The 16,664-nt window shown below is 36.3% G+C and overlaps 1 protein-coding gene across 1 annotated transcript in view; it reads left to right on the forward strand.

The window, feature by feature from the left end:
• The window catches only part of Huwe1 (HECT, UBA and WWE domain containing E3 ubiquitin protein ligase 1), a 139,342-nt gene that overhangs the window by 38,352 nt on the left and 84,326 nt on the right, over positions 1 to 16,664 (forward strand). The window contains 8 exon segments of the mRNA XM_038317423.2: positions 1,366 to 1,464; positions 2,203 to 2,409; positions 3,491 to 3,643; positions 12,083 to 12,145; positions 14,311 to 14,388; positions 15,069 to 15,116; positions 15,198 to 15,266; positions 15,825 to 15,924. Coding sequence (XP_038173351.1) covers positions 1,366 to 1,464; positions 2,203 to 2,409; positions 3,491 to 3,643; positions 12,083 to 12,145; positions 14,311 to 14,388; positions 15,069 to 15,116; positions 15,198 to 15,266; positions 15,825 to 15,924 — 817 coding nt within the window.

The following is a 16,664-nucleotide window of genomic DNA, read 5'->3' on the forward strand; positions in this document are numbered from 1 at the left end:
ATTCAAGTAAATGGAGAAGGGAAGGGACAGATTAACTGTGTGAACAGGTCACCCAAATTTGCCATGTTTTCTGTTATATCTACTGGTTCGCTGTTTGTCCTACAACCTACACTAAAAGAAAGGGGGTGGGGGAGGGGTGTTAAGCCTGGTTTGTGGAAGGATTTGGTGTTAAGGGTTTGCATACATTTCATTATCACAAAAATTTGAAGTAGATCCTTGCAGGGGTGGTAGTTTGGATTAAGAAAACTGGCTATATTTTTAAATATCATTATAGTCATTGGAAATCTTTGGAGTTTCCTCTAGTTTTAGATCTCACAATAGCATTGTTGGGTATCTAGGTGTTATCTGTTCATCTCTTGGGTGAGGATTCTCAGATTCAAAGAGACTGACTTTAATTCTGAATCCAGTATTTGTAAAAAAAAAAAAAAAAAAAAAAGCACGCTGTCTCAGTATTTAATCCCCTATTTTTGTACACTCAGTTAAGTGGCACATACTTGGACTGCCTCTCCAAGCTAGTTTATTAGGTTGTTTGTGTTTTTCTGGTAAGTAAATGGACAGTAAGTAGGACTCACTCATAATCAGACACTTTAGTAATCATAAAACCAAAACCAGAATGTCGATTTGTTTGGTTCCAAAGGTAGCTGTATTTCCATGGCATCATTTATAGAGTTAAATAAAAAGTATTAATACTTTCCCCAACTCTTGTCCACATTATGCTTCCCTGTCTCAGTCCCTATCCCATTTTTCCTTTGTACTTTCAGAACCTTTACTATAAATTCTCAATCCACTCCTTATTAATAATTGGTCTTATTCATCAGTACAAGAGATCAGGAATGTATGGAAATGGAACACCAAGTAAGAATGGAGTCTTAGTTTACAAAAAGTTCAGAAGCTCTTTGTTCTTTTCTAATTCAAGATTAATATTGTAGAAAAATAAATCAATGCTAGCCTTTGCCTTTAACTGAGTTTGTTCAGGCTCTCTGTCTCTCACTCTTCCTCCCTCCTTCCCTCCCTGTCTGCCTATCTTTGTCTTTTTCTGTCTCTCCAACTCATTGTAACAATACCAGACATTCTAGTTACCTTTTGGACCATGTCCCAGATTACTTAATTCTGCTTTAGTTTCTGCTTAGCTGATTTCCTTAATTTCTGTTGTCTGTGCATATACAGGTTCATTCAGGTTTAAACAAATGCATAGTGGATTGTTGGGAATGAAAGAAAGTTTCTTCATGAGATTTCTTAGAGATCTAGTTTTTATATAAGCAAAAGTTGAATTGCTTTGTGGGCTTCAGGGTCATTTTCCCCATTCTTCTTTGTTTCATCTTCATTTAAAAACATCTTTTGTGAATATTTGTTTGTTTTTCTTAGCCTGCAGACTGCAGAGCCTTAATAGACAAACTCAAAGTTTGTAATGATGAGCAACTCCTCTTGGAACTGCAGCAAATCAAAACATGGAACATTGGAAAGGTACGTAAAACTGCAGCAGCTGTTAGTACATCGTTTTGTGTGCTTTGATAATGACAAGAGAAACTATAATGGAATAGTCTGAGTCTGTGGTCACTTAATAAATTTCTAGCAGACAGGAGAAATGGCTCCAAAGATAAGAGCACCAGCTGCTCTTCCAAAGGTCCTGAGTTCAATTCCCAGCATCCATGTGGTGGCTCACAACCATCAGTAATGAGATTTGGTGATCTCTTCTGGCATGTACATGTTAGTAGAACATTGTATGCATAAATAAACAAACAAATCTTTAAAGAAAGGAAATTTCTAGCATATGTGTATCACAGCTCTAGAACATTGACATTTTTAGATTTTTAAAAGAAAAATGTGTTGGGCCAGAGAAGATAGTTCAGGTAAAGAAGAAGATCAGGTAAAGGGACATATTACCAAGTCTGGTGACCTAAGTTTGATCTCTGTATCCCTCATAGTAGATGTAAAGAACCAACTCCAACTTGTCCCTCTATGCACGCTGTGGTTCATGCACACACACACAAATCTGTTTGAAATAATGGAAAATAAATTGTCTTAAATAAAACTACTCTATCCATGTTCAGTGTTGCTACTGTTGTCTTTTGATAAAACATCTCACAGTGTGGCCCAGGTTCATCTTGGACTCTGTATCCTTCCACTTTAGCCTCCTCAATACTGAGATTACTAGAGTATAACCATTCCCGGTTGCTTTTATATTTTTATTTTTCTTTCTAGTGTGAGTTATATCACTGGGTGGATCTGTTGGACCGCTTTGATGGAATTCTGGCAGATGCTGGACAAACAGTGGAGAATATGTCATGGATGCTTGTATGTGATAGGCCGGAAAAGGAACAACTAAAAATGCTTCTATTGGCTGTATTGAACTTCACAGCCTTGCTTATCGAGTACAGCTTTTCTCGGCATCTGTACAGTTCCATAGAAGTAAGTAGTCTGTTCTTAACTATAACCATGTATACACACAAATGAGGAAATTTTCTAATTTTTAAAAGTTGATTATCCCTTTTATTTTTCAAGTCACGCATTACATAATCACACAGAGACCTAACTTTATTGTAATTGTGTTTCCCATTTTTTTTTCTTTCTCATGGTTTATTTTTTTTTTATATTTAAAAATTTCCATCTCCTTCCCTCCTCCTCCCCCTCCCTCCGCTCCTCCTCCCCCTTCCCGCCCCTCCTTCTCCCCCTTCCCTTCCCTTCCCTTCCCTCCACCCATACCTCCCCTCCCTCCCTCAAAAAACTCCCTTTTAACTAATCCCTCCCTTAAGACTTCCCAATTTTTCTCACCAAATCTGCCACCAATAATGATGAACATGTGAGGCTTATAGCTGCTGTGTAGAATAGTAAAAGCCTGACTGGATTTCAAGGCAGCAGCCTGAGAAGGGGGTTCAGGGAAAGCCCACCAAGAGAGAAGAAAGACAAACCTAGCCGGTAGGGTATTGACTCCAGCTGTGTGTACTTCCGGCCTTTGCCCAACTTTTGAGCTTTAATAATCAAATCATTACCTTGGTCTTGATAATTAAATAGATGTGATATCCATAGAAATCCAAAACCATTAAGATAATCAACAAATAAAGTGCCTTTGTTAATTTCCAACTTAATTACATACTAATTTTAATTTTGAACAATTAATTGCTTCAATATATTGGTGAATGTTTGTTTAAAACAAAACAATCACTCGGGTTACTCCCAAGCTTTAATAGTTTTATTTTGCATAATCACACACAGCTGTTGTTGATAGCTTTAGCTTCTATGAATTTTTTTTATATTTAGCATAAAGGTAATAATAGCGTATAATTAGCTTAGTTTCTTAACACTTGGAAATGTAATGGGTTTTAGTTCCACATATATGTATTACAACATTTCTTTCTTGAAATCCTTATGTTGAGGCACAGATACAATTTTGAACTACAATTTACAGTTTTTACTTCTATTGCGCTTTCTAAAAAATAGCTTTTAGTACCAGGTGTCTGATGAGTTGAACTTTGTCTTTTTGTTCCTTTAGCATTTGACAACTTTATTGGCTTCGTCTGATATGCAAGTAGTGCTGGCAGTCCTTAACCTTCTATATGTGTTTAGCAAAAGATCAAACTATATCACACGTCTTGGATCTGACAAGAGGACCCCACTACTGACAAGACTGCAGCATTTGGCAGAGGTATGTCTTTGGAGACTGGAAAAGCAAACATCAGAGTATATAGTTTCTATAAGCAGGTATTTCTTGCTTTGTAAAAGTGAATGAGAATCCTTTAGTTAACTTTCTGACTTAATTGAGTGCAAGTATTTGGACAGTGTGATAAAGTTTCAAAAAGCAGGAGTATTATCAGCTTTTAAGTTTTTTTTTAATATTTCTTTCTTTATTATGTATATAATCTGTCTGGGTGTATGCCTGCAGGCCAGAAGAGGGCACCAGACCCCTTTACACATGGTTGTGAGCTACCATGTGGTTGCTGGGAATTGAACTCAGGACCTCTGAGCCATCTCTCCAGCCCCCCAGCCTTTAAATTTTGAAGCACTTCATTACCTTCTGTTCATGAGACAAAATCTTTTATTCAAAACTTGACAGTTCTGCTACATATTAGGTTCCATTCCAGGACAGCCAGAGGTACATCTTGAAACACTATCTCAAAAAAAAGGGGGGAGGGATATAATGGGGACAGCTGATGATATTACATATACATATATGCAGATGAAATTAGAATAAATTGTTATTCATCACATTAATAAAATATCAGTGCTTAGCAGGTAAAGGCACCTACCACTGAGCTTAATACTAATGACCAGAGTTTGATTCTGACACCCACATGGTAGAAGGAGAAAATGTACTCCCAAAAGTTTTCTTCTGGTCTCTGTATGCATGCTTTAGCATGCAGATATGCACGCCTCATACCCTTAGATAAATATGTAAGTCAATAAAAAAAAAACTTTCAAAAACATACAAACTAGTTTTTAGATCCAGGAAACTCCATTGTAGTCCTAATTAATGGAGGAGCTGAATTTAAAAATTAAAAATGTCAAATATTGTCTTATAATTCATAGTAGAGGGGTCTGGAGAGATGGCTTAGTGGTTTAAGACTGTATGTACTCTTACAGAGGAATGGAGTTTAATTCCCAGAACCACATGGTTCCTAACAACTGTTATTAATTCCAGTCTTAGAGGCTGACCTCCATGGGCACCAGCACTCTTATGTACCACTCTTGGAAAACACACATTTAAACAGGAAATATAACTCTTTAAATTTGTCACAGAAGTTCCAAATAATACAATAAAAAATGAGTTAGAATACATATTTAGAAAATTTGTTGTAGATGATGGGCTTGGGTTTCCTAGGGAGATTATGTAAAATTGTTAGAACTGGCAGGGTGTGGTACATACATCTTTAAAATCTAGCACTCAGGAGGAATAGGCAGGTTCAAGGCTAATCTGGTCTACATAGAGAATTCAAGCCAGCCAGGGACACATCGTGAGACCCTTTCTCAAAATAATTGTTAAAATACAGTGTTATTGCCACACATTAGATTAATACACAGGAACAGCTATTCCCAAATAATATTAATGATACTGATCTAATGGTAAAGTTAGTGAATCTTAATGTTAAATAAAATTTCATCTGAAAAGCCTTTTCCCTCATGTCTGAATATTCATTCTTAAGCAGATCTCATGTTTTAAAGTGGTGTATATGCCTCTAAGCATGACTGATACCCTAGTTACTTTTACATACCTATTTTATTATCAGGATCATATGGTAACACTACTGGGTAGATGAGTACAATGAGACTCAGAAGTTATGTGCATTTCTTTTTGGGGAAAATAATATTGGCTCTTAGTCTCTGAAAAAGTATGAGAGGCAGTATCTACTGTTCTCAGGTGTTTGGAGTTGCTTGAGTAGGGTTATTTCATACTTGGGTTATCATTAAAGCCTGTAAAATAGCTCTTGAGTTATTGCCCAATTCTTCAGTTAATACCATTAAAAATATTTATAGCCAACCCTTCCTGCATGCACTGTGAATCATTTTCTTTTGACAAGTTTGTTTATAGCCAAGAAAACAGGGTACAAATACATAAGATTTAAAAGGTATTGGCGGAGGCCACTCGTTTGTTTCCCAGACACCCAGAATAATAGTAAGCACAGAGAAAGTATATTAATTACAACACTGCTTGACCAATAGCTTAGGCTTCTTGTTAACTAACTCTTAAATCTTATATTAGCCCATTTGTATTATTTTATATTTTGCCATGAGGCTTGTGGTTTACCGGTAAGATTCCTGGCATCTGTCTCCTTTGGCAGCTACATGGTGTCTCCCCGATTCCACCATCTTTTCTCCTCTATCTCTGCTTGGAATTTCTGCCTTGCTCTATTCTGTCCTGCCATAGGTCCAAAGCAGTTTCTTTATAAACCAGTGGTAATAAAACATACTCATATGAAAAAAGGATAAAGAACTAGTAGTATTTTAAAGATCCTGACTAGTGTCTCCTAAAATCATAGGCATATTTGTTTTGATGAAACAGGAGATTTTTGCCTTTCAGTTTTAAAAATAGAAAATTTGAACGTCTACAAAAGATTGTGATTGTTTGGTACATTTTCTTTATATATTACCACTTAATTGTCTCTGTAATTCATTTATTTCTTGATTTATTTTCTTAATGTACTAGCCTCAGTGTTATTCAGTGTTAACTATTAGTTGGGAATAGAAGAAACATAAGGAAAATAATTGTGTCAAGCTTATTCTGCCTTGCATGTTTAGATTTGTGGTTTGACTTACCTGTCTTTCTGTGTAGCCTCCAACATTTGTATATTGGTTTCAAACAAATTTCATGTATTCTGGAAGTTCTAAAGATAGCCAAGAAAATACTGGAAATGTCATATAGAAGTACTTATTTTATTAAGTTTTAAGCTGTTTTATAAAGATAGAGTAATTAGAATAATTAGTCAAATTGAATCAATAGGTCACAAAACCAGATAACAAAAACATGTAAGAATTTAATTTATGTTAAAGATAACATTAACAGGAGATGAATGGGTTATTAACGTCTTGTTTACTACTCAGGAAGCAATTCGTTGGATTATATTTCAGTAAAACAAAGTTAAGATATACTAAAGCACTGCTTGCTAAAAATAAGAATCTTTGGCTAAAGATGTAGTTTAGTTGGTAGAGTGCTTGCCTAACATGCATAAATTAGGTGTGGTGTTATATACCTGTAATCCCAGCACTCGAGAGGTTAAGAAATTAAGGTCAATCCTTGCCTACATTGCAGTTCAAGACCAGTTTAGGATATACAAAGCTCTGCCTCAAAGGAAGAATAAAAATCACAAATCTAAAACCATTGAAGGATAATATAACTACATAGCCAGGCATGGTGCGCCCCTGTAAATCTATCACTTAGACAACAGAAGCAGAATACTTAGTTATTGGTAAGCCTGAGTTGAAAACCCCTTTTCACAGAGAAGTGGAAAAAAAGTAGAAAGACTGTTTCAATGGAGGAATAAACCAATGCTTCTTTCCATGTAACCTTATATTCTTATATGAAAAATTTAAATGCTGTGAAATTATGCTATCTGTGGTATCTATTTTTTCATATTTGGGTAATTTGCATTTTTTCCTATTATAAACATTTGTCATAGTAAATACCTTTTGTTCATGAATATTTGGGCCACAATAACAATAGTTGCTTTGAAAATTGTGTGTGTTTGTGAGAGTGTGTATGAATATTGGACCTTATACTTTATGTGTTCTTATTTAGCCTTTTCTTCACTAGTAACCCTAAAGTATACCTTTTCTGTTTATTTTATCTTTTTTCTTTACATGTTTCTTCTTTGTATTGTGTTGACTAGGGTTTATTTAACATAAGAATGTTGAGATACCTAATTTTTAAAAATATTTTATGTGCATTTGGTGTGAAGGTGTCAGATTCCCTGGAACTGTAGTTACTGACAGTTGTAAACTGCCATGTGGGTGCTGGGGATTGAACCTGGGTCCTAAGGTAGTGCTCTTAACTGCTGAATCATCTTTCCAACTTCTGAGATAACTAAAATTTAATACATGTTTTAATTTGTGGGATTATACTTTCAGTTTACTCAAATAACGTCATGATTTTCCACGTGATTTTTTTTCATTGACTTGTTGGTGGTTAAAAGTACTGTTTAATTATCATGTACTTGTGAATTTTCAAAAAATATTTATGTATATGAGTGACCTGTCTTTTCATGTGTACTAGAAGAGGCAGTCAGATCCCATACAGATGACTGTGAGCTACCATATAATTGCTGGGAATTGAAGTCAGGAGCCCTGGAAGAGCAGCCAGTGCTCTTAACCACTGAGCCTTTTTTCCTGCTCTACTTATGAAATTTTCAGAGTGCCTTTTGTGATGGATATATGATTTTATTTTCCTATATCTGACAGCTGTAATTGGCAGAGATTTTGTTTAACTATATTAATGATTGTTTTGTTTAGGTCTATTGGAGTTTTTAATGTGTCTTAAAGTGTATGTTCTGTGCTTAAATAGGTTCAATGTCCTTGATCTAGTTGATTTGGCATTGTTCAGGTTTTCAGTTTCCTTATTTGTCTTTTAGCTAGTTATTGATATTTGCCCTGGGAATTAGAATTGATATCTTAATTTACAAAATTGTACTTTAATACCAGCTTAATTTTGTTGTTGTGGTGGTTCTGGGTATGAAACTAGGGTTTTGTGTATACTGTGCAAGCCTCAACCACTGAGCTACACAGGGTCTCTCTTTCTTTTTAATAGTATAAAAAAATCTTTGATCATATTTCTCTGTGCCTTCCTCCATCTTTATTGCTGTTTCCTTTAAAAAGTACATTTTTATACATAGCAGCATGTACATCAACATTGATGCATAATACTTAGTTTATATAGTTTATATAGTTAGCTTTTGAAGACATCGAAGATTAACATTGGGGAGATAGTTCACAGGAACATTCTTGCCATACAAGCACAAGGACCTGAATTCTCTTGAACCCACATAAAAATGCCTGGAAGTATTGGCATAGTTTATAACCTTAGTGTTATTATCCGGTGCAAGAGGGGCCTTGGCAGGCCAAGGAGCCCCTTGGCGGGTAAAAGACAGACACACCATGCAGACTGCACTTACAAAGAGGATTTTTATTGGAGAGAGGGAATGGAAAAAAGTGGGAGGGGAAGGGAGTGGGGAGACTGGCCTCTGGGAACACGAGCTCCAGAAGAGAGGAGAGAGAGAGAAAGACGGGGGGGGGGGGGCAGCAAAAGCCTGCCTGCCTGACTCTTCTGAGGAGCAGCAGGAAAAAGAGTGGGAATGGATGGAGCTGCCTTTTAAAGGGGTCTTTGGGCCTGTAAACAGAGCCTTACTTACTCACAGGTACAATAGTGCAGGGATGGCCATGGAGCCCTGGGCTGACTAAGTATTTGCCCTAATTGCTGAGATTACGGGGGGGGGGGGGGGCAGCATAATTTCTGAATGTTAACACCTAGCCCTGAGGCTGTAGACACAGGCTGATGTTCAGGGCTTCAGGGCTCAGTGGCCAGCTAGACAAATCTTACATGGTTAGCACCAGGTCCACAACACCTCCTCAAATAAAACCAGGTAGATATCACTAGAGGATGCCTTAACCAGAACCTACTCCTGAAGAGTGGGGACTACTCACTGCATTTATCAACTTGTTCCTGCCCTTGGGAAAGTTCCAAATTAAGCAAACTAGTAGCAAGTGCTTTTAGCTGGTCTTTCAGAATTCAAAACAATCTATCACTTATTGCATAAAGATTCATTGTCCTCACTACAGGAATGTGGACTATAGTTTACAGCTGCTACATATAGAATAGGGTTGGGTAAGTTAAATATCAAAAAGTTAGTGTGCAAAATTCTTTGAGATTGATTGATTGATTGATTCTGTACTGTTGTTATTTCATTCACACCTTTTGTGATAGGTGGTCCTTCATTATAGGTAGGTTTTCATTATTATCACGGTTATGAAAATAGTTATTATTAGCCACTTAAGAGAGGATAGGTAAAAGTGTCCTCAAGTTTAGCTTAGCCCCAGGGAGATTCTTAGGACAAGGACAAAAGGCAACCAACTACATTCTTCACCAAAATATAAGAATGGTCTTTAGTCCAGTTCCTAATATTGTTGTCTGAAACCTCTTGAGCTATGCCTCCATAGTCCACCTTGTTCTCAACACTACTGTCTTCCGATCTCCTGCTGGGAAGGGCAGATAAGCCTTGCTTACAGCATTCAGCAACTTTGCTAGTGTTCCACATTCTTCCAAATAACAGTGTCACAGCAGTAGCCTACTTCTGGTACCAACTTCTGTCACTATCTTTTTCAGTTGGACAGGCATGGCGTTGTAGCAGTAGCTCAGAGCCTGTGTCTTGACCCACAGTAAGGAGGCAGAGATTGCTAACTAGGAGTGTTGTGGACTTTTAAAACCTCAGAACCTACCCCCAGTGACATTAACTGGGAACCAAGCATTCAAACACATGAGCCAGTGGTAGCTTTTCTCATTCAAACCACCACAATATGGTTTTCACCAAAGAACTAAGGTATAATGCTCTAAAACTATTTATTGTATATAACAAAATAGCCTTCTTTTCAAAATTGCTGACATCATTTGGAGAATTAATAAAAAAAAGGCCCCCTGTTTTCTATTTTTTGCTCTGGGTTAATAAGGATTTCCAAAAAGCTTATTTCTCTAGTATTAAGTAGGTTTTTTGTTCACCAGTATTGTTCCGTATTGGAGATCTCTGTAAATGGAAGCCCTAGTGATACACACTGTTTTATAGATTTACTGGAGAGTTAGTGTCATAATTATATTTATTTCTAAAGACTGCATATAAGATTATATATGTAGAGAGAACACCATGTTGCAGCCTTACCAGGTAGATCAATAGTGATTGGGATCCACATTGGATGTGTGAGAATTGGGTGAAGGCATTTGTGTTTGAGCTGGGCCCAGCATGACTTACCCTAAGGTAAGATGTATCTTATTAAAATTCTTAGTTGTAGCTAAGTTGATTAGCAGTTATTTTAACTTAAAAAATGTGCTGTTCTTGCCAGGTGTGGTTGAATGCATCCTTTAAAACCAACACTTAGAGGCAGAGGCAAGTGAATCTGAGTTCAAGGCCAGCCTGGTCTATGTCTGTATCTAGGTTGGTAGGCATATCAGTCTGTCTCCTTCCTTCCTTCCTTCCTTCCTTCCTTCCTTCCTCCCTCCCTCCCTCCCTCCCTCCCTCCCATCCATCTTATTTAGATAGATAGTTCCAGGCCATTCAGATATGTACCTTGCTTTTACTGTAAATTTTTTGATATTTCAAAGGCCTGAGAAGATGCCGCAGGCTGGTCCATAAGCAAAATTATATGGGTAGAATTTAGGGTTTGGAAATGATTAGTAACTGTGCTACTCATTAACATAGGCACTTGTTTAAAGCTTTTATATTTTGGTAGCAAGGTATCTTAGTCATTGTATTGCTGTGATGAGACACCATGACCATTACAACTTTTTAAAGGAAAGCATGTAATTGACGCTTGCTTATAGGTTCAAAGGTTTCATCCATTGTCAACCATGGTAGGAAACATGGAGGCATGCATGCAGACATTGTGCTGGTAAAGGAACTTGAGAGTTCTACATCCGAAACTGAAGGCAGCAGGAAGAGAAAAAACACTGGGCCGGGCCTGGACATTTCAAACCCCAAAGTCTACCTGCAGTAACATGGTTTCTCAAACAACGCCATAACTACTCGCACCAGGCCATACCTTGTTGAAGGAGGCTGCTTGTTGGTTCCTGGCCACCCAGCTAGCTTAGACCTGAAATAATCACACAGAAACTGTATTCATTAAATCACTTCTTGGCCCATTAGCTATAGCTTCGCATCGGCTAACTCTTACATATTAATTTAACCCATTTCTATTAATCTGTGTATTGCCACATGGGAGTGACTTACTTACCAGCAAAGTTTTGGCTTGTCTGACTCTGGTGGTGGCTCCATGGCTTCTTCCTGACGCTGCCTTTCTTGCTCCCAGCATTCAGCCTAGCTTTTCCTGCCCTAAGTTCTGCCTTGTTATAAGTCCAAGCAGTTTCTTTATTCATGGTAATCACAGCACTCAGAGGGGACTCCTACATCAAGACCTGATGCTATTCCTAAGGCATTCAAATATGAGTCTGTAGAGGCTATTCTCATTCAAACTAATACACAATATGTGTGTGTGTGTGTGTGTGTGTGTGTGTGTGTGTGTGTGTGTGTGTGTACACACATACACTCTTATAGCATATAATTTGCTTCTTGTCTAAAAGTGTGGTTTCACCCTGGTGAGAAAGGCCAGCTATGACTGAATGTCAGCAAACGTGAATTGAGACATGTAGAATGAAGTAGCTAGTGCTGCTACTTTGTACTCTTATCTTGAGCACCCTCATAGAACCATGAAATAAATAGATTTCATTGAAGAAACAACTATTAGACAGACCACCTTGCTTTGAGGCTCAAAGTCCTGTTTTATTTGTTCTCTTTGTTATATATATATATATGAGTATTTTCTCATTAAGCACTTTATAAATATAAGCCTAAGACGATGAGCATTGTGTAACACTATTTTTTTTCCCTTTTCTAAGAGCTGGGGAGGAAAAGAGAATGGTTTTGGACTTGCAGAATGTTGCAGAGACTTGCATATGTTGGTGAGTATTTGGAAAATGATACTGTCTCTTTCTAAGACTTAACAATGAATTTATGGTATATAAATTGACACTTGATATCAGAAGTTTCATTGGACCTGGCTTTAGGAAACCAGCTCTTACTGTACTGATTATAACAATTCTCAGAGAGAGTAATATGTGTTCATACACCCAGTTCTGAAATAAGTTGAATTTTTTCAATCAAAATGAAAGTACTTTTTTTTCTTATAATACCGGAAAGTGAAGCTGAGAATCGTAGTGTACATCTATAATCTCAGTATTTGGGATATGATGTGGGGAAGATCACTAGTTCTAGACCAGTTTTGCCCACTCGATACCTGTCTAAACATTCAAAACAAAGCCAAAAAAGAAAAAAAAATCTAGAAAGTACATTTACTTGTTTTCTCACACAGCTATCAGGAGTTTGAGAAGTGTTCAAGAACAATTGATTGAAAACAATTCTTTCTGGATTACTTAGAACTTAATGCAAAATGCAGGGGTCTGGAGAGATGACAGCTCAAGAGCGTGATTCCTATTACCTCCACACACAGCAACTCAAAACCATTTGTAACTCCAGTTCTAGGACATCTGTTAGCCTCTTTTGGCCTCTATATGCACCAGGCACTCACATGACAAAATGGCCATACATGCAGACAAAATACTCATAGAAATAAAAATTTTAAAATAATTTACAAAAAGATCTTATTGTTCAGTATGTTTTTGTTTACCTCTTATTTTTTATCCATGCTCTGGTTATAGATTTAGGCTATACCCCTCTTCTGCTTTGATATGTTGCACGTTAAGAGCCTAGTTTGTCATGCTTAACACAAATGGATATGATCAAATTTAATTTTTCTTCTGGGTTAGTATAGCTCATGTTTTTCTAGTCAAAGAAATCTACATATTAGAGCAGGTTATTTTCCTACCTTAGTTGATAGACTTTTTTTTTTTTTGTTTTTTCAAGACAGGGTTTCCCTGTAGCTTCTAGAGCCTGTCCTGGAACTAGCTCTTGTAGACCAGGCTGGCCTCGAACTCAGAGATCCGCCTGCCTCTGCCTCCCGAGTGCTGGGATTAAAGGTGTGCGCCACCACCGCCCGGCCGATAGACGTTCTTTAGTGAACAGTTGTGAATGGATGTTGATAATATGGGAAGCATATATTGTTGTATAAGAGTATTCAGCTTGGAGTTCCAATTCTGTGAGTATAATAAAGAGTAGTAGGGTAATTCTGAACCTCATGCATGTGAAGACTTATTAATAGGTTTGTGTGATATCTGCTAACGTGTTTTAGTCCTTATCTACATTAAGGTTGATATTTAGCATGTCAAGGGATTTTGAAAATTTGTACTTTATGTAGTATATGCACATATAGAACCCAATTTTATAATTATAAAATTATAATGATAATGTCATTGTGTTTTCTTTGAAAAGAATGTGTTTTTTGAGACAGGGTTTCTTTGTGTAACCTTGACTTTCCTGGAATTTGCTCAGTAGACCAGACTGGCCTCATACTCAGAAAGATCCTCCTGACTCTGCCACTCCAGTGCTCAGATTAAAGGTGTGTGCCATCACTACCTGGCCAAGAGAATGTTTTAATGGTCAGGGTTTTATTATTGGAATTTTATCTGTTGTGTTACTTTTGAAGAGTTGTAGATGTGCTTTGCGGGTTTAGTTCATTTGGTTTTTGTAATCCTATGCAGAAAAAAAAATAAAACATGATCTAGAATGGTATAGAAAGGAGTATTTGAAGTAATAGAAAAATTATCAGTGAGAAGGCTGGTAAGTTTTCACAAGAATGGCCTTTTCCGTTCTTTAGGTAGTGCCTATGTTTTGACTCTGACACTTGTTCTCCATCTTTTCTAAAATTCTTTTGCATTATCTGGCAAACTTGATCTCACCATGAGAATAACTATAATCAAAATTGCTGTATTAATAGAGTTACAGGTAATCTGGAAATAAAAACAGATTCTTGGATTTCTAAACTACAGTCTTCATTTATTTTCAAACAAATGTCATCTGAACTCTGGTCAGGGCAAGGGATAAAAGACACCATTGGTGTGTAATATATAGCTGCCACAGTGTATTTTGACTTAAAAGAAGGCAGAGGAGGTATCTGTGTTGTCTAAAATCAGTTCAAGCTCATTGTCTGATTCCTCTCTTTTATACACAGAAATATCCACCCAGCGCAACCACACTACACTTTGAATTCTATGCAGACCCTGGATCTGAAGTCAAAATTGAGAAGAGGGTGAGTCTGATTGTTTTGATTTTGTTATTTATAGAATCTCTTAGTTTAAATGAGTGAATATTTGACTGTATATCACTGTCCTCTGAAGCTATATGTACCTGTACCTCTTATAGACATGATTAGGTTTTATGTTAGAACCTGCAAAAGATAAAGCCTCATTTATTGGGCACTGACATATTTGTGTATTTTGCTCATAGTCTTAGGTAGTTGTGTTTCAGATTTCTCTTTTTAAGCCAATCCGTAAGAAGCTCTGTTTGTTGCCAGTAAAAATCTTAATTAAACCATGTGTTTCATATTCGTAGGTAAGCTGCTATGAATTATCTTTTTTCCACTTTTATTATTAAATAATATTTAGGGTAAAGTCTTTAAAGCATGAGAGATAATTTTATGGTTTTAGTATTTCTTATGAATATTGATCGTGGAGACTTATAAGACAAGTATTAAAAAGGACTATAGAATATAGAATATGGTTGCTAACAGTGTTAAAAGTTTAATACTAGTGGTTTTAAAGAAGTGATCTTGTGACTATAATATGTGGAAAATAGATGCTTTGAATGACTCTGAAATTACCTTGATTTTTAAAAAGGGTTTGCTTAAACGCAGGGTGACATTTTGTTCTCAGGTGTCTCTTACAGGGTATTTAGTGACCCCTAACAGCTTTTTAAACTTTTTAATTTCAGACAACTAGTAATACACTACATTACATTCATATAGAACAACTTGACAAGGTAAGAGGATTCTTTGACAACTGGTTGGTTATTTAATTATTGGTTGAAGTTTTGTTCCTAACTAATTTTTTTCTAATACAGATTTCAGAAAGCCCTTCTGAAATAATGGAATCTCTTACTAAAATGTACAGCATTCCTAAGGATAAGCAGGTACAATATATCTAAAAAATATCCCCAGCACATGATATTTTTTGAAATACACTAATGATATGTGTTGGACAAGCAGAAGATATAGCAAAATTAATGTACATTGGAGTTTAGCAGATTAGCTATCTAGGTGTTTGTTTCCTCTACTGCAGTCAACACTAAGTTCCTTGATTCAAATGATTTTCTATCAGTGGTGAAAACTTTTTCAATTTCTGATATATTTGGATACATTTAAGAGAAGTTAATCGTGTTATTTTGTTCTGTTCTTTTGGCAGTGGTCAAATATTTAGTTTATTGAAAATTAGAATTCTTGCTATATTATTGTCTATCTATAGTGACGTTCTTGACTTATCACATTATGATGCTCCCTGTCCCTGTTTTATTATTTTATTGTTAACCAATCTCAGAGTAAAATAATACTAGTTCAATTTGATATCCTAGCAAAAAGTAAAAAACTTTTCTATCAAGCAGCCAAATGGTAAGAATCCCCTCAAAAACAAAAAGGAATAAAGGAAACCCTTTTGTTATGATTTCTTAATAATAAGTTTTATATCTCTACAGATGCTGTTATTTACTCATATACGCCTGGCCCATGGCTTTTCTAATCACAGGAAGCGATTACAAGCTGTTCAGGCCAGACTGCATGCAATATCTATATTAGGTAAGGAAACACTAATTAAGTGGTCTTAATTAGGCAGTTTGAACTTGATTTTGAATGAAATTCATTTGTCTTCATTGGTATTAGGTTTTACTTATTATGGCAACCCAAATTAATTGCATTCCCAGTTTTCGCTGTAGTCATCATTCTTGATTTCCTTTGTATGTCAGAAAAACTTAAGCCTCTATTGCCAGGTCACATGGCCTTGGTTGTCAACACCTTTTTAAAAAAATATATACAGATAGTCATCTCTGCCTTGTATCCTTCCTATTGATAGTTCCTCTTCCAGTTATCCCATTCTTTCAGATGTACAACTTTGAATTTTGAAAATAATTAGTTAATATTCTGTCCGTTTACTATGGTATAGTAGATTGGAAAACATGCAGGCTTTTTTCTTTTTTTTAAAGCTATGTTGGATTTTTTTAAAGTCATTTCATGCAAGCATATATTATATTTGGAGTGCATAGTCCTCGTTATTGTCCACTGCTATCCTCCTGAACAATTTTGTCTCCATTTATTACCCAGACAGTTCCAATTCTACTATTAGGTCATCAGTGATTTTATGTATGTAAGGTCTAGGATACAGAAATGAGAAAAAAACACGTTCTTGTCAAGAGTTGCATCGATTTTCCTACAAATGGTATAATCTCTATGTGGAAATCACAGTTTTTTTAGGCTCTCACCATATTCCTGAAGATTATGTAGCACACATTGTATTCTCTTTGTTAATTTCAGTAATTTAG

The sequence above is a fragment of the Arvicola amphibius genome, chromosome X, assembly GCF_903992535.2.
Source record: "Arvicola amphibius chromosome X, mArvAmp1.2, whole genome shotgun sequence".
Lineage (NCBI taxonomy): Eukaryota > Metazoa > Chordata > Mammalia > Rodentia > Cricetidae > Arvicola > Arvicola amphibius.